This window comes from Rhinopithecus roxellana, unplaced genomic scaffold (assembly GCF_007565055.1).
Source record: "Rhinopithecus roxellana isolate Shanxi Qingling unplaced genomic scaffold, ASM756505v1 contig4799, whole genome shotgun sequence".
NCBI lineage: Eukaryota > Metazoa > Chordata > Mammalia > Primates > Cercopithecidae > Rhinopithecus > Rhinopithecus roxellana.
Window position 1 is genome coordinate 9004 of NW_022143560.1, and position 18597 is coordinate 27600.

General features: G+C 40.6%; 1 protein-coding gene and 1 long non-coding RNA gene across 2 annotated transcripts; both read right to left on the reverse strand.

Moving 5' to 3' along the window:
- Positions 1 to 2062: 2062 nt before the first annotated feature.
- Positions 2063 to 17022, reverse strand: LOC104681385 (E3 ubiquitin-protein ligase HERC2-like). Its single transcript, XM_030926530.1, has 10 exons — positions 16992 to 17022; positions 16192 to 16345; positions 11136 to 11247; positions 6015 to 6096; positions 5760 to 5903; positions 3961 to 4051; positions 3499 to 3676; positions 3236 to 3317; positions 2978 to 3147; positions 2063 to 2198 (listed from the first exon to the last, which is right to left on the reverse strand). Exons 1-9 carry the CDS (start codon positions 17020 to 17022, stop codon positions 3032 to 3034), a joined length of 990 nt encoding a protein of 329 aa, XP_030782390.1. The 3' UTR covers positions 2063 to 2198; positions 2978 to 3031.
- Positions 17023 to 17041: 19 nt separating this feature from the next.
- Positions 17042 to 17553, reverse strand: LOC115896079. Its single transcript, XR_004056065.1, has 3 exons — positions 17469 to 17553; positions 17263 to 17391; positions 17042 to 17144 (listed from the first exon to the last, which is right to left on the reverse strand). It is a non-coding gene; the product is annotated as an uncharacterized LOC115896079 (long non-coding RNA).
- Between the last annotated feature and the right edge of the window lie 1044 nt (positions 17554 to 18597).

Genomic DNA, 18597 nt, shown 5'->3' on the forward strand with positions numbered 1-18597 from the left:
TATTATGCTGAGTGGAAAAAGCAAGAATTTTAAAAAGATTATATGCTGTATGATTCCATTTATAGTAAGCTGTAAAACATGCAAACTGGCCTGCCACGGTGGCTCCTGCCTATAATCCCAGCACTTTGGGAGGCCGAGGTGGGAGGATCACTTGAGCTCAGGGGTTCAAGACCAACCTGAGCAACATGGCAAAACCCTGTCTCCACCAAACAACAAACAAAAATTAGCCTGGCATGGTGACATGTGCCTGTAGTCCCAGCTATTCAGGAGGCTGAGGTGGGAGCTGCAGTGAGCCAAGATCATGCCACTGCACTCCAGCCTAGGCGACAGAGTGAGACCCCGTCTACAAACAAACAAAAACCCAACCAAACAACAACAACAAAAAGAAAACATGCAAACTGATCTATAGTGACAGAAATTAAGTTGCTGCATATGGCAGGAAGGAGAAGGGGAGTTAAAAGCAAAAGGGAGATGGGTACAAAGGGCCAGAGAGAAACGCTAGAGTAGTGTATGAGTTCATTATCTTTGATTGTGGTGATGCTTTCATGGATCACACATATTTCAAAGTTGATCAAAATGTATACTTAAAATAGATGCAGTTTATTATATGTCAATAATAACTGAATAAAGCTGTTAAAAAATACGAAAGAGCCCACTACAGTGCCTGTATCTCTCAGGCAGTTATTTGGAGTCCTGTTTACACACAAGTACAGCACTGTGAGTTTACCTGATCATAAATACAAGAATCAGCAACATACTTTCTTCTACAATTTTCATTCCAGCATGGATAAATCGCATGAGAGCACACCACAATTCTTCTGTGTCTTTAGATTCATAATGCAGTTAACACAGCACTACAACCTCTAATGCGTTGGCACAATTAAATAAATCTGTAAGGTTGCTGTAATCTACAGAAAAATCTCAGAGAAGACACAAATCTGTGTTACCTAAATAGGAAGCACCTAAAGCGTCTCTTGCAGTCTGGAAGAGGACGGGCTCGTGGACAGAGGGCGTGGCCACATCCACGGTTGTCCACGCCACACTGTGGGACGACCCACAAGCCACGCGTGTGATCTTCTGGCCTTCTAAGCCTTGCACGAGTGTGGGCTTCCTGTTAACCGTGGTCGTGCCATTGCCCTGCTGGCCATGGTCATTGTCACCCCAAGCATACACCTGTTTACGAGGGGGGAAAATACTTATAATTTTTCAACATTTCAGGACATTTTCTTTAATGTAATTTTTACTTCAAAATGCTTAACGTGTATGCCACGGTAATTGAAAGAATTGAGTTCTTAAAGGTGAAAACAAACCATTTCACGATCTTACAAAATGGCATCAGTGTACGACAACTCTGAAGAAAATCTAACCATGAAAACGCTGGATAATACCTATAAAAGGAGTATTTTCTTAATATTAATCCAATTCTGTTTTGTTGCAAGACACACAGAAGCTCCTCTCTTCAACTAAGTGCAATAATTTTTTTCCCTTGTATTTTGCAAAGAAAAATGACCAAAAACAATATGCTCATTTTTCAAGTAAGTTCTTCTTGGCCTTGTAGAACTATAAAGTATAATTCATTTTGACTCAAAAACAGTAATGGTAATTTTGCTTTCATAAATAAAATTTAAAAGTGAATATCCACAAGCCAGTCATAGCATATGCTCCTACAAGCAGAAGATACAGTAACACTTGTCAGGCAGTAGCTCTGTCTCTAAAATGAGGCATGGATCCCTCCTCGCCAGTTAGCAATTCTCTAAAGGAAAGTCTTGCTAATACCTTGCTGTAGGAGCATCTTCAAGAATAACAATCTTTCCACACACTTTTCACACAGACTTCAGAATGGGAACGTGCCTTTTCTGAGGACCCCGCCCCCCAACCCCGAGCAGGCAGATACACCAGTGGGCAAAAGGGACGCGTCCTGCCCTCATGGTTCTTCAAGCAGTTAAGACTCGGCTGATTTCATCAACAGCTGCGACTTCAACAGGACGAGCACCATGTCGTGACCCCCAAGTCCCCCAAGTCAGGATGGCACGCCACCCCCAGGCCACCTGCAGCCTTACCTGCCCCGAGTCCGTGACCGCCAGGCAGTGCAGGGCCCCGACAGCCACATGCACGATCTTCTTCCCTCTCAGCCCTTCCACCACTTGCGGTTTCCGCACGTGCACGTCAGAGCCATGGCCCAACCTGAAGTAATCCCCCTTTCCCCGGGGAGAAGGCCAATGGTGGAGTGTTACAATACGTTATGGTCTGACAATGCTACACAAGAAAACACTCAGTCTCACATCTTTCGCAGCCAGCTCAATGACAGCACACACGGTACTCAGGGTCTCTGAACTTACATTCAAATCATACACCATTAATTCAAATTAACTTATTAAGTCAGCTGGGAAAAACCTTAATACTTTAACACATGTTTTACGATATTTAAGTTACTGTTGTAAGTTTTCATATAAAGAGACTGAAAATAAGACACACTACTGCAAACACCTATCCAAAGTCCTATCTGGTATACACCTTTCTCAAGCTGCCTCTGGTCATGACACTGGCACTAAGGCCTGACACACCATTCAAGGCCAGTCTGGGCACCTGCTCTTTTGCACATTAATAAAATAAGCTTTTACAAGAAATACATGTTAACTTTTTCAGGATCAAAGGATTCAGAAGGTTATTTTGCTCTCATTTTATCCTTAGGCTTCAGCAGAAGAAATCTTTCCTATAAATCTCACCCAAACAGGAAAGGTAAGTGGCCTAAAATTTTTCTAGTATTTTCAAAATGACCCAGTTACAATGGGAAATTTCTTCTTGTACTATTGTCACTAATCCCAACTCAATATCCTTTAAAGGACAAAGATGCATGCATAAGTAACAACAATCTGACAGGTCACAATCACGCCGGGGTTGGCCTGGGGTGAGGCCCAGGTTCCCTGCATGCACCTGCACAAGCGCGCACACTATGACAGGGAGGATGTTTACGTACCATGTCCACACCACTCCAGACTTGGTGAGCGCCAGGGAGAACTGAGCTCCACACTCAATCTGGCACACCCCCTGTCCATTGTCTCTCAATGTTCTGGGGAATGTTACAGCCTTCACTTCCGCCTCGGCCCAATTTTCCAAAGTCACCATCACCCCAGGAAAATACCAAACCTAGGTTTAAGAATATACATATACTTCAGGCCAACGTTTCATATCATTCTTACCCACCCAGGAGCACAGAATCATGCCAGGCACTCACCTTCATCGGTCAGAGCCAGGGTCTGTGCGTCTCTACTCCCACATGCAACCTGGATTACTCTGTGACCGAGAACGACTTTCACCTACTCAATTACAAATTTAAAAACAGAATCAAGCACAGGCACGGAGAAAGCAAGTGAATTTCCCAAAGACAAAGCCAACCATGCACACATCTTTATGAACTTTCCTAGATTCGAAGCTTAGTTTCTCTTGAAATCTTCAGATGGTAAGCTTTCTGTAAGCAACAAAAATGCGTATAATCACCATTTTGGGCTTTAGCTGGGTCGTATTATCCCCATGTCCCAGCCGGCCATACTCGCCGAGGCCCCAGGTGTACAGTTCTCCACTGGATGTGAGGGCCACGCTGTGGGAGCTCCCACAGGCGATATCCTGGATTGGCTTGGTTTTCAGGGCCTCGATCAGCCTTGGCTTGTCACAGTTCCTACAACAAGAAGAAATCAGCTCCCTACAGTCAATCCGTCCCTTCTTAGAGACGAAGGAAAAAAGACATCTATACTGATCCATATGTAGTCAACACAAGATACACAGATCAACTATCAAACCTTAAAGCAGAACCGATGAGACCAAAACACAAACAACCGTGTTAAAAAAAAAAATTGTTTAAGATCCATTTCCATAATCTAGTCTAATTTTCTGCAAAATACCTTTCAAGAGTATCCATAACAGTTTCTTATTAGCAAATGAGACTAAAGAAAGTACCCTTACATTCTGCTGAAGTGTCCAAGTTTTCCGTCGTCACCTTCGCCCCACGAAAACACTTCTCCATCGACAGTTAAAGCCGTGGCGTGCCGGTCACCTGCAACATGCACAGATGTGCGGATTGCCGAAGGGCGAGGTACTGAGAGCCCACAGCATAGCTCCCTATTTTGCCTGGCATGTAGCACACACTCAATGAGTGTGAGCTGAATAAATGAGTAACTCAACAGGATCAACAGCGGAGTTAGCAGGAAAGCTTTCTGGGACATATGTGTCAAATAAGTGAATTTTTACTAAACTACAAATTTAACTCTAGAAAGAATTTGCAAAGAGGCAAAATAATACTGATTATTAATAGGGTTCCTATTATGTTAAATATATGAAAAATCAAAATTTAGATGAAAAAAGTAAAAATAATTTGTGATTAGACAAAACGTAAAAATAGTGTCAATTTAAGCTTTTGAGAACTGTACCTCAACAGTGAAATTATTCAATCATTTGCATTAGCATTATACTCACTCTTCCCAAAACACGCCAACTGATGCTTTTTCCCCAGCATGGAATGTTCTCAAAGTCCATACAACCTGCCTCAGGATTAAAGGCATGACCACTCCTACACAGTGAGTTCCTGCCACCTCCTGGGCTTTGAGAACATCACAGCAGACCGTGTTTGTAATCCCCCAGCGCTCATTCTCCCTTCCTTACCAACAGAACCCCCATGTTTTTTTTTTTTTTTTTTTTTTTTTTTTTTTTTTTTTTGAGACGGAGTCTCGCTCTGTCGCCCAGGCTGGAGTGCAGTGGCCGGATCTCAGCTCACTGCAAGCTCCGCCTCCTGAGTTTACGCCATTCTCCTGCCTCAGCCTCCGGAGGAGCTGGGACTACAGGCGCCCGCCACCTCGCCCGGCTAGTTTTTTGTATTTTTAGTAGAGACGGGGTTTCACCATGTTAGCCAGGATGGTCTCGAACTCCTGACCTCGTGATCCACCCGTCTCGGCCTCCCAAAGTGCTGGGATTACAGGCTTGAGCCACCGCGCCCGGCCCAGAACCCCCATGTTAATGTGCTCAGCTAAGCACCACTTCCCAGCCTCCTCTACCCCCAGGAGATGGTGAGTGAAATGAGTGGGGCTTCGGAGGGGCTCTGGAGAGACGGCTGCATGGGTAGGAGGGCACACTGTGTGGCGCTTGCCTCTTCTGCCAGGCCTGGCCCTGGACTCTGCAGGCCAGAGCTAGTCTAAGACTATCTTCCCACAAAGGGGGACACAAAGGACCAGCACTCCTCATAGACACAGCCCTGCTGGATGGACTCTGACCCCACCTCTGGACTTTTACAAACGAGAAAAGTAAAACTCTGCATTGCTTAAGCCACTATCATTTGGATTTCCTGTTACGCGGGTGACACTGAGCCCTGTTCAGCAAAGGTATGAACTGAATTAGAACTTAGTGTCTAATTCAGTTCCGTTCCTCAGAGGCCTAGCACAGTGTTTCCAAAATAAACACTCCCTACACTGAAAGAGTGGTCTGTTTTTTTTTAAAGGATCTTTCTCATTACTTGGGTTCATAGATACTTTTGGGAATCTGAAGTAAGTTATAGACTCTTTTTCAGAAAAACAGCCTGCTTTTAGGCAAAGAACTTGATTTGGCAGCAATAACTAAATTCTAGACCACCTAGAGATTTACATTATCCAATTTTTATTCCTACTAAGTAAAAACTTAAGAAAGAATGTAAGGACACCAATTAGGGCTTTGGTTAACAATGGAGCAGGAGCAACAGGGTGATCCACAGAGGCCTGCTGGTGCTTGGTTTGTACCTGAGTGAACAGCCACCTTCTTCACCACGTAGCTGCTGAGAGCTGTGGTCTGCCGTGGGATGGGCACCGTCCCGCTGGAAATGCCCAGCCCCAGCAGGCCATTCGTGGCTTCTCCACAGGCGTACACCTTCCCTTCCACAGTCACTGCAAGGAACGACAGCCAGGAGAGGACTCACTTTTCACAACATTAAAAACTTTTCTGTTTTTTGGTGCCAAGCATAATTTAAAAATTTTTTAATATTAGAATAATCATACCTGCAAACAAACTTTTAGAACCACCAGCCACCTGTACCACATTCAAAGCAGACAGTGTCTCAGAGAACGAAGGAACCTTTATCTAGAACAGAATATTTTTAAGGAAAAAAAAATTTTACTTGCATGTTTAAAATTATGTTACCTTATTATATGATACAAGGAATTACAGTCATGCACTGCATAACATTTCACTCAACCACAGGCTACATATACGATGACAGTCCCAGTAGATCATAATAGAGCTGAAAAATCCTTACTGCCTAGTGGCGTCCTGGCCATAACAACATCACAGTCCAACCAGTTCCTCATGTGTCTGTGGTGATGCTGTGTCAACAAGCCTCTGTGCTGCCAGCTACATATCAACAATTCCTAATACCTCATAATGATAACAGACAACTGCTACTGGCCTATATATTCACTATGCAATACTTTCTATCATTCTTTTAGAGTGTATTCCTTCTACTTTTTTTTTTTTTAAGCTAACTGTAAAACAGCCTATAGCTGGTACTTCAGGAGGGATTCCAGAAAGCACTGCCGTCACAGGAAAGGACAGCTAGCTCCTTTGTGGCGGTGAAAGAGAAGTAACACTATGATCCTAGGTAAGCTAATGTATGTGTTTAAGTCTCAGTTTTTAACGAAAAAGTTTAAAAAGAAGAATGTAAAGAAAACATTTTGCACAGAGCTGTGTTTGTGTTTTAAGCTAAGTATTATCATAAGAGTCAAAAAGTTTTTTAAAAAGTGAAAAGTTCACAAGTTACAAATAATTTATTATTAAAGAAGGAAAAATATTTTTTATAGAGTAGCCTAAAGCATATAGTGCTTCTAAAGTCTATAGTAATGTGCACTGACTCACCCAGAGCAACTTCCAGTCCTGCAAACTCCATTATTCATGGTTAAGTACCCTATGCAGGTGTTCCATGTTTAATCTTTTACACTGTATTTTTACTGTACCTTTTCTATGTTTAAATACACAAATGCCATTGAGTTACAACTGCCTACCATATTCAGTACAGTTACATGTTGTAACTGTACTAGGAGGAGCAACAGGCTATACCATATAGCTTGAGTGCATAGTAAGCTACACCATCTACGTTTGTGTTAAGTACACTCTATCATTTTCCAACAATGACAAAATCACCCTACCAAAACTTTCTCAGAATGTATCCTCATCATTAAGTAACGCATGACTGTACTACTACTATGTATGGTTACATTAACCAAAGGCGTTGCTTATCCCTTGGAGATTCACACTAGAGTGTTTTAAAAATGAAATGATACACTGTGATTTACTTTAAACCACAGTTGGGGGAATGAGAGGACAGAGACAGAAAAACGTAGGCAGCTGCTGGTAACTACGGAAGCTGGTACCAGGGACATAAGGGTTCGTGTTATTCACTCTATTTGGGTACATCTGAACATTTCCATAATAGAAGGTAAAAAATAAAATACGGTTGGTCCTCTGTATCCATAGGTTCCATATCCATGAATTCAACCACCCATGGACTGAAAAGATTTTTTATTGTACCTATACTGAATATGTACAGATATTTTTGTTGCCATTATTCCCTTAACAATGTAATATAACAACTATTGACATACCATTTACATTGTATTAGGTATTCTGGGTAACCTGAAGATGATATACAGTATTTGGGAGGGTGTGCATAGGTTATATGCAAACACTACACTGTTTTCTATCAGGGACTTGAGCATCCACAGATCTTGGTATCCACAGGAAGTCCCGGAACAAATCCCCCATGGATACTGAGGGATGACTATGCATATAATATAAAGATAAAAACACACACCTGTAGACTATACCTTATTTCAAGTCATGTCCTGCTCATTCTCTGATTCTGACTCTGACATCTCTAAGAAATTATATACTTAAATTTCCCATTGTAGATGGATGTAATTTTTTTTTTACATGGATATATTTTTTTTTATTATACTTTTAAGTTCTAGGGTACATGTGCATAACGTGCAGGCTTGTTACATATGTATATTTGTGCCATGTTGGTGTGCTGCACCCATCAACTCGTCAGCACCCATCAATTCATCATTTATATCATGTATAACTCCCCAATGCAATCCCTCCCCCCTCCCCCCTGCCCATGATAGGCCCCGGTGTGTGATGTTCCCCTTCCCGAGTCCAAGTGATTTCATTGTTCAGTTCCCACCTATGAGTGAGAACATGCGGTGTTTGGTTTTCTCTTCTTGTGATAGTTTGCTAAGAATGATGGTTTCCAGCTGCATCCATGTCCCTACAAAGGACGCAAACTCATCCTTTTTTATGGCTGCATAGTATTCCATGGTGTATATGTGCCACATTTTCTTAATCCAGTCTGTCACAGATGGACATTTGGGTTGATTCCAAGTCTTTGCTATTGTGAATAGTGCCGCAATAAACACACGTGTGCATGTGTCTTTGTAGTAGAATGATTTATAATCCTTTGGGTATATACCCAGTAGTGGGATGGCTGGGTCATATGGTACATCTAGTTCTAGATCCTTGAGGAATTGCCATACTGTTTTCCATAATGGTTGAACTAGTTTACAATCCCACCAACAGTGTAAAAGTGTTCCTATTTCTCCACATCCTCTCCAACAACTGTTGTTTCCTGATTTTTTAATGATTGCCATTCTAGCTGGTGTGAGATGGTATCTCATTGTGGTTTTGATTTGCATTCCTCTGATGGCGAGTGATGATGAGCATTTTTTCATGTGTCTGTTGGCTGTATGAATGTCTTCTTTTGAGAAATGTCTGTTCATATCCTTTCCCCACTTTTGGATGGGGTTGTTTTTTTCTTGTATATTTGTTTGAGTTCTTTGTAGATTCTGGATATTAGCCCTTTGTCAGATGAGTAGATTGCAAAAATTTTCTCCCATTCTGTAGGTTGCCTGTTCACTCTGATGGTAGTTTCTTTTGCTGTGCAGAAGCTCTTTAGTTTAATTAGATCTCATTTGTCAATTTTGGCTTTTGCTGCCGTTGCTTTTGGTGTTTTAGACATGAAGTCCTTGCCCATGCCTATGTCCTGAATGGTACTACCTAGATTTTCTTCTAGGGTTTTTATGGTATTAGGTCTAACATTTAAGTCTCTAATCCATCTTGAATTAATCTTCATATAAGGAGTAAGGAAAGGATCCAGTTTCAGCTTTCTACTTATGGCTAGCCAATTTTCCCAGCACCATTTATTAAATAGGGAATCCTTTCCCCATTTCTTGTTTCTCTCAGGTTTGTCAAAGATCAGATGGCTGTAGATGTGTGGTATTATTTCTGAGGACTCTGTTCTGTTCCATTGGTCTATAGCTCTGTTTTGGTACCAGTACCATGCTGTTTTGGTTACTGTAGCCTTGTAGTATAGTTTGAAGTCAGGTAGCGTGACGCCTCCAGCTTTGTCCTTTTGACTTAGGATTGTCTCGGCAATGCGGGCTCTTTTTTGGTTCCATATGAACTTTAAAGCAGTTTTTTCCAATTCTGTGAAGAAACTCATTGGTAGCTTGATGGGGATGGCATTGAATCTATAAATAACCTTGGGCAGTATGGCCATTTTCACGATATTGATTCTTCCTATCCATGAGCATGGTATGTTCTTCCATTTGTTTGTGTCCTCTTTTATTTCACTGAGCAGTGGTTTGTAGTTCTCCTTGAAGAGGTCCTTTACATCCCTTGTAAGTTGGATTCCTAGGTATTTTATTCTCTTTGAAGCAATTGTGAATGGAAGTTCATTCCTGACTTGGCTCTCTGCTTGTCTGTTACTGGTATATAAGAATGCTTGTGATTTTTTGCACATTAATTTTGTATCCTGAGACTTAGAAAACCCCATCGTCTCAGCCCAAGATGGATGTAATTTAATTTAAAATTCCTAAGGCCCTTTGTCTAAAAAACCCTTTATGATTCCATGGGTGAAACAGTCACTACTGCAGTGGAAGAAAGGATTTTCATCACAACCGTGGAAAGATGACTCCGTCCTTGAAGTGAAAACTCCATGTAGGGCAGTGAGCAAGGTCATAGGCTCCCACCAATGGCCTGCACCTCAGGGAGCCCTGGACAGCCCTGCACTCCCACAGCTGAGACACCCACAGCTCACTGTCCACTGTCCGCTTCCCAAACCAAGCTCAGGGGCATTGAAACACAAATCCAATTCAAGGCTGCTCCAATACAGATAAAAATTATTGCACCTTGAAAGGAAAGAGTTCAAATGAATGAGTTCTAACTTTATTTCTCAGCTTCTCAACAGGGCAGGCAATAAGGAAAATGTATGATGCGATGTCTCACAGAAAGTAACAGGAAGCCTAAGTTCATGTGAACACAGAGAGTGCCTCTGGGCAATAAAATTTAGAGGAATTTGCTTTGTGGCTCCTCAGCCAGGAGACACTAAGTAATATAAGGAACGCCGAATTCAACTCCAGTTTAAATGCATCATTTCTTACGCCTATTCTTTTTCAAAATATGGTCTTTTTCTTCTAAGCAATTCAAAATACAAATTAACCTTTCATCCCAGTACCTAGGGGATGAAGGATGTTGCGAACACAGAGGCTGTAGCACGGCTTCCCGTACATGCTTCATGGTTTACTGACAAGGTAAATGAAATCATGGTGCTCTCCACCCACAACAAACCCTGCAAAGAATAAGGCAAGTGTGTATGCACACACATGTGCATTCTGCTTGTTTCTCTGTGCTCACAAAGCCTTCTCTCTCTGTGCAAGCTACTTTACCCTGAAGAATCTCAGGCACGAAGCACCTGGAGGACAGAGACCACAGCTTGCTCATCTGTGTGCCACTACGGCTTTTTTACACATTATTTTGTTCATGATAGTCAAAAATGTTTATTGTAGGGAAGGCAAGATACATCTATTGATAGTCTGTAATTTTCGTCTATGCACTTGTGAAATCTTTTCAAAAGTTTATTTTCTAGTTTACAAGACTGCAATAAGACAATTATATCTAAAGTGAAATTTTCCAAGGAGAGACGCTTCTGAGGGGTAATTTGGTAATGTCTTTTAGTTCGTGTAAAGAAACAGTACAACATATAGAGCGTAAAGTTATTATAAAAACTTCACGAGGTGTGGCTGCTGCCCAGTGCTCCGCCCTGCTGGGTCCCAGGGAGCAGGCTGTACCTTGGAGCCTTTCAGCCCGCCCAGCTGGTCCTTGTCATTCAGACCCCACACAAACACTTTGGTTCTTATCGCAGCTGCCGATTCCAGCCCAGCAGACTTCTTTCTAATGAGGCTAACCAAACAAAAAAAAAAAAAAAAAAAAAAAAAAAAAAAAAAAAAGAAAAGAAAAGAAAGAAAATAGAGGTTATTCAGCATAAAACATTTAAAAAATAAAAAGAAAAGCAACCTCAAGCATTCAAAATTTTATGGTTACTTTCAGAAACTCTTAAAATTTTGCTTTAATAGAATACAACCTCAAGCATGTACAGGAGTAAGTGCTCTGGAGGGTCAAATTTTCTAGATACCACCATGCTACCTGTTAATACCAGCACTTAATTTCAGCTCTTATTTTTGATGGAAAACGATGATACACTACATTCTCTTTCATCTTAAATACCAACTTGAACATGTGGGAATCATTCCAAGCCATGGAAACAGATGCGCAGCTACCACAAATGGCACTGCAGAGACACAAGAAACCTCCCCAGGAGCAACGCTGGGCCTGGCCTTGCAGCAGTGTCCCTAAATCTAGACATCTGTTTGGCCAATTATTTTCCCACAGAAAATAAAACAGTATGTGGCCACATGACCATGGAGGTACTTTAATACAAACACATGTCCTAATGCTTCTCTCTTCCTTTATACCCTCTGCCCAGGACACCAGCCAGAAGCACCCGATCATCGGCCAGCTGGGCTGAAAGTTCTCGTCTCCTTTCCTTCCTAGAGGACTTGCTCCTTCCACCTTGCTCATCTATTTAATGACTTGCCCTCGACAGGTTAGGAGTTTATTTATTTTTTGTTTTTTTTGAGACAGGGTCATGCTCTGTCACTCAGGCTGGAATGCAGTGGCATAATCCCAGTTCACTGTAGCTTCAACCTCCCAGGCTCAAGCAATCCTTCCACCTCAGCCTCCCGAATAGCTGGGACTATAGGTATGCACCACCATGCCCAACTAATTTTTGCATTTTTTGTAGAGACTATATCGTCAAGGCTCCTCTTGAACTCCTGGGCTCCAGTGATCCTCCCTGCTCAGCCTCCTAAAGTGCTGGGATTATAGGTAGGAGCCACCACACCCAGCAGGTTAGAAGTTTAATCTACAGCATCCAAAACGCTCCAATTCTTGCAACTTCAAAAAAGTATACAGGCCAGTGTTAGATTTTCTTGGCTGATAGTCTGATGCCTGGTGCCGAGAAATTGCTTCTTCTGCATTTGGGGTTTTCACCTTTTTGTTTGCTTTTGCTCTATTTCTATAAGCTAGGATAGATGCCCAAAGGCACCAGAGACTGGCTTCTAGACAGGTATCACTTTTTTCACACATTATATACTAATAAATATTTACTTTCAGGGTTCCAAATTTCACATTTTGGAATAAAAGTGAAAAACTCTTTCATCTAATACCAGGCACAGGTGAGCAAGCATATGCACAAAATATTGAAATGTCTTGTGACACATTTTTACTTAAAAATATGTATGAGGGCCAGGCATGGTAGCTCACACCTGTAATCCTAGCATTTTGGGAGGCCGAGGTGGACAGATCCCTTGAGCCCAGGAATTGGGAGACCAGCCTGGGCAACATGGTAAAACCCCATCTCTACAAAAAAAAAAAAAGCAAAAAATTAGCCAGGTGTGGTAGCACACACCTGTAATCCCAGCTACTTGGGAGACTGAGGTGGGAGAATCACTTGAACCTGGGAGGCAGAGATTGCAGTGAACTGAGATCATATCACTGCACTCCAGCCTGGTGACAGAGTGAGATCCTATCTCAAAATAGATATATATTTCCCATACACACATGTATGTATGTATGGGAAACCAGAACTGATATTCAAGATACTTAATGTCTGGCACCATGTAAGTATCAATCAGCCAGGGTGGAGGCCAGCTGTACATGGTCAATGTGGGAACATCCCAGTTGGGTGCCAGCCTGTAGGAGACTGCCTGGGCCACTGACTCATTCTGAAGTTATTGGCTAATTAATACGATCTTACCAGAAAAAAAAAAAACCATTACAATCAAATACCTAGCTTTTCTTTTGACAATATATTCAATTACATAAAAATTTGATGAATAAGTAACGCTCAAAACATTTTTGGTTATTGCACATATACAATATATGTACTAATAATTTTACGGCCAGGTGCGGTGGCTCACGCCTGGAATCCCAGCACTTTGGGAGGCCAAGGTGGGTGCATCACAAGGTCAGGAGATCAAGACCATCCTGGCTAATACGGTGAAACCGTCTCTACTAAAAATACAAAAAATTTTGCCCAATTCATTTTAGTAGCTACTGAGTAAGAAAATGCTAATCTATAATCCTTTTATTAAAAATCCCACTGACTTCCTTATTTAAGTGAACTGGTACTGTCCCTATTAGTATCTATAGACGCAATCAGTTTGAACTATAGCATATAGTATAACACATATTCTAGATAAGGTAATGTTATAGATACTATTTTCTTTTCAACTTCTACACAAAGTTTCTGAAATAAAACAGGACAGAATCCAAAGCCAATTTTCTAACTTTCCATTTATTTCTGTCCTCAAATAACTAACATCAGAAATGTAAGTGGAGACAGCACTACCAACATAAAAATAAAAAAGATTGTAAAAGAACACTGTGAACAACTGTATGCCAACAAATAAAATAGCCTAGATAAAATGAACAAATTCCTAGAAACATAAATTACCCGAAATGACTCCAGAAGAAATAGAAAACCTGAGAAGACCCATAACCAGTGAAGATATTGAATCGGTAATCAAATATCTTTCAACAAAGAAAAGCTTAGCTGGTCAACTCTACCAAACATTTAAAGCAAAATTGACACCTCAAACTCTTCTAAAAACAGAATACATGGGAACACTACCTAGTTCATTCTATGAGGCCATTACTACCCTGATAACTGTAAAACAATAAAATATTGCTGAAAGAAATTAAAGAGGACAGAAATAAATGGAAAGACATTCCACGTTCAGAGAATGGATGTTAACATTGCTAAGATGGCACTATTCCCCAAAACAATCTACAGATTCAGTCCCTAGCAAAAATCCCAATGGTCTTTTTTGCAGATATGGAAAAGCCAGCCTTGATGTTCATATGAAAATGCAAGGGACCCAAAGAAGCCAAAATAATCTTGAGAAAGAAAACACACTTCTCAATGCTAAAACAGTACAAAACTACGATGTTCAAAACAGTGTGGTACCCACATAATTATCGACATATAGAATGTGATCATGTAATTGAGAGTCCAGAAGTAAATCTAAATACCTACAGCCAACTGATTTTTGCCAAGGGTACCGAGAACTTCAGGGAAGAACAGTCCTCAACAAGTGGTATGGAAACAATCAGATAATCAAAAGAAAAAGGTTAGACTCTTACCTCACACGGTGTAAAAAAAATTACCTAAAAATGGACCAACGATCTAAATATAAGAGCTAAAACTATAAAACTTACAGAAGAAAACATGAGGATAATCTTCATCAATCTTGCATTTGGAAATGGCTTTTTGGATATGATATCAAAAGCACAGATGACAAAAGAAAAACAGATAAACTGAACTTCATCAAAATAAAAAACTTCTGTATCAAAGGAAATACAATCCAGAGAACAGGAGAAAATATCCTCAAATTATATATCTGATAAAGGTCTACAGATCTGTGAAGGTCTAGGATACACAAAATTTTTAAAGAGTCTGAGGACCGGTGTTAATTCTTCTTTAAATGTTTGGTACACTTATATAGTGCATTTATTGGTACAACAAAAGATGACAAACAACCCTATTTAAAAAGGACAAAGGGGCTGGGTGCAGTGGCTCAGGCCTGTAATCCCAGCACTTTGGGAGGCCGAGGCGGGCAGATCACCTGAGGTCATGAGTTCGAGACCAGCCTGGCCAACATGGCGAAACCCCATCTCTACTAAAAATACAAAAATTAGCCAGGTGTGGTGGTGTGTGACTATAATCCCAGCTACTTGGGAGGCTGAGGCATGAGAATCACTTGAACCCGGGAGGTAGAGGTTGCAGTGAGCCAAGATTGTGCCACTACACTCCAGCCTGGGCGACACAGTGAGACTCTGTCTCAAAAAAATAAAATAAAAAATAAGGAGAAAGGGACTTGAATAGACACTTCTCCAAAGAAGATATACAAAGGCCAACAAGCGCAAACATGTAAAGAAGCTCAATATCATTCATCATCAGTGAAATGCAGATCAAAATCACAATGAGATGCCACTTCACACCCACTAGGATGGTCTTAATCCAAAAAAAAAAAAAAAAAAAAAAAAAGAAATCCCAAAAAATAGTGTTGGTGTTGGCAGGGAAGTAGAGAAACTGGAACCCTGGAACCCCGGAATCCTGTCCACTGGTGGTGGGAATGTAAAATGATATCACACTGTGGAAAAGTTTGGTAGTTTCTTAGTAAGTTATACATAGTTGTACCATATGACCCTGTAATTCCAGTCCTAGGCGTATAATCAAAAGAACTAGAAACAAGTGTTCAAACAAGTATTTGTATATAAATGTTCTTAGCAGCACTATTCACAAAAGTCAAAAGGCAAAACCAACCCAAATGTCCATCAACAGATAAATGAATAAACAAAATGTTATATATTCATACAAGGAAATCTTTTTCAGCAATAAAAATAAAGTACTGATATGAAATAACCCAGACACAAAGGCCACAACTGGTATGATTCCATTTATATAAAATATCCAGGATATGCAAATCCATAGACAGAGAAAGCAGATTTGTGACTCCCAGAGGCTGGAGGGCAGGGGAATCAGGACTGATTGCTAAATGGGGTGCATTTATAGTGCTGAAAAAATTCTACAACTAGACGGTGGTGATGACTCTAGAAAAGTGTGAATGTATTTAATACCGCTGAATTGCGACGTTAAAATGGTACACTTTCTGCTATTTGTATCTTACCATAATTTACAAAAAGTTAAAAAAAAAAAAAAAAAAGGAATCAAAGCAAAATCTTGATGTTTTCCCAAAGGCTCTCAAGCCGGTGCAGACCTACCAATCAGGCGCAGTGCCGTCTGCGTGAGGGCCAGTGTGCTGGAATTGAGCAGGAGGTCGAGGTTGTTTGCGCCGTGCTGCAGGGTGAGCATGCTGAGCATCACCAGGAGGAAGCAGGCTTGTGGGATGGTCCCCAGGCTCGGTCCTGACGGGTTCTCATTGGTAATGGTTTGCAGGGGAACCGGCTGGATACCTAATAAGCATTGGCACCTACTTACATTTCTTGTGCATGGATACGAGATACAAGAATAAACGTAATGCAGAAAACGTTGGCGATTACTTTAAACATCTGACTATTTTTCAGTGGATTTCCACAGAGTGGGCAGCTCTGTCATGCTGCACGATGAGCCTATCCCCTGCACTCCAAGCACAGGTCGTTCCATCTGTCTACAGGACTTGGCATGTTGCTCTCTCCGAATACCCCAGTGCCCTATTCCATTCCTTCCATTTCAAATATGAAAGTTATGTCTCGCTTTTCATCCACAAAACCAATCCAATCAACTCTCTGTAGATGCTCAAACTATCTAGGAAATAATATTAATATAGGACACAGACACTTTAGGGTATGTGGTGATACACATAAAAATGTCAAAATGTAAAAATGTTATACTAGAGTACTTCAACATTGTGTCTCCTGCTAAATTTTAAAGTTTTGTTTAAAATCTGAGAAAGCTGAAATATAAGTACAAAGTACAAAGTTATTAAAGTCTTCTCAAAAGCAAAAAATTGGCATTTGCAAGTTTCCACAACACATTAAGTAAAGCCAAAATATAAATAACATTGATGCAATTGTTGACTCACCAAGCTCTTTAAATTTGGCATTGGCATCCATCAAAACATTTCGAATGTTCCTGAACAGCCCAAGCATACAGCTTGCCAAAGGTGACTTCCAGCAGCATCCGATTAAAAGGGGGGATCAAATCAACATCCTTTAAACAATCAGTAAGAGGTTCCCTTTCAAATAAAGATAAAGAATTTGACTCGGGACACTGCCAGACTTCTACACTACTACAGAACAACATTTTGTTGCCACAGCTTCCTTAATTATGAAAAAAATAGGATAACGTTTTACCCTATATCGATTCCCTCAGGAATAAGTCTTTGCCATCCACAAAACATGACGTACTGCACAGATGGAAGTAAGAAATTCTTGCTTTAAAATTGTATCTATCCCTTCCAGGCGAACCTCTGCTCTCTCCAACTGCAAAATATCAATGCATACAGTTAAGTGTTATATACACTACCCAATGCACAGGAGCATTTCTCTTCAAATTTTACCTGTTTTAGTAGGCACTTTCTCATTTTTTCCACATCCACTGGCTCTTCTTTAAGGGCAAATTCAGCAATTGTACTGAGGAGGGGACTGCGGATAAAGACCCTGAACATTCTGCTTCAACCACTTGTATTTGTGAACACCTGTAACAGTATTCAACAGCGGCTGCCATTTGTCCTAACAAAGGAAAACAGTTTTCATCATTAGTCTATCCTATTTAATATTAAACTGTGCTCTAAAAGTTATTCAAGTAAAATATAATAAATAATGCTCACAGGTTTAAATTGGTTAAAATATGTTAAATTTAGTAACTAATACATGGTTTTAAAACTATGCCATAAATATACTTATAAGTGAATTTATAATCTCTATACTAATATATGTTGGAACAGGCTAGCTTGGCATACAAAATTAAGTTACGGTTCATATTAATAACCATAGTGCCCAGCACTGTTTCTGGAACAAAGAATATAGCTAAGGAATGAATGGTGAATAATTAATGACACAATCTAGTACCAAAAATAAAAGGAAACCCTTCTCCAGCTACAGCTCTGACCAGGACATCATAAGTCAAGTTCATGAAGCATCCCTGGGGCTGTATTTCTAACAACCACCCGTCCCTCCCTCCAGATGCTCAGGTACAGAGGTACAAGACTTGGGGATTCCTTTGCTACGTGCTATGACTCTATTCAGCTAACCTCAGAATCACAGAAAATACTGCACCTTGGGTGATTTAATTGCAATGGGTCTCTTGTCCACATTTATTGGACTATGAGGCAAAATGCAAGCTTCTTCTAAATCACTCTCTTCGTTTCCAATATTTTTTTCATCATCCGTAGATTCTGGCTTCTTAGGAACTGTATTTTAAAACATCATTTTCTATAAAAATCATACACTTAAATATAATTTTAAATTAAGAAATATTTAGATTTGCATGAAGGACAAATATTTCATTCAAATAAACATGTGAACAACACTATAAATTGCAATGCTCAAACCACAAAAGTGAAATGATCACCACGGCAGAACAAAAAGACAAACTGAGAGTGCGACAAGGGGAGAAGCCCCGAAGCCGGGGAAGCCCAGCGGCCAGTGAGCTCTTCCTCAAGTGCCAGAGAGTGAACATTGAGTCTT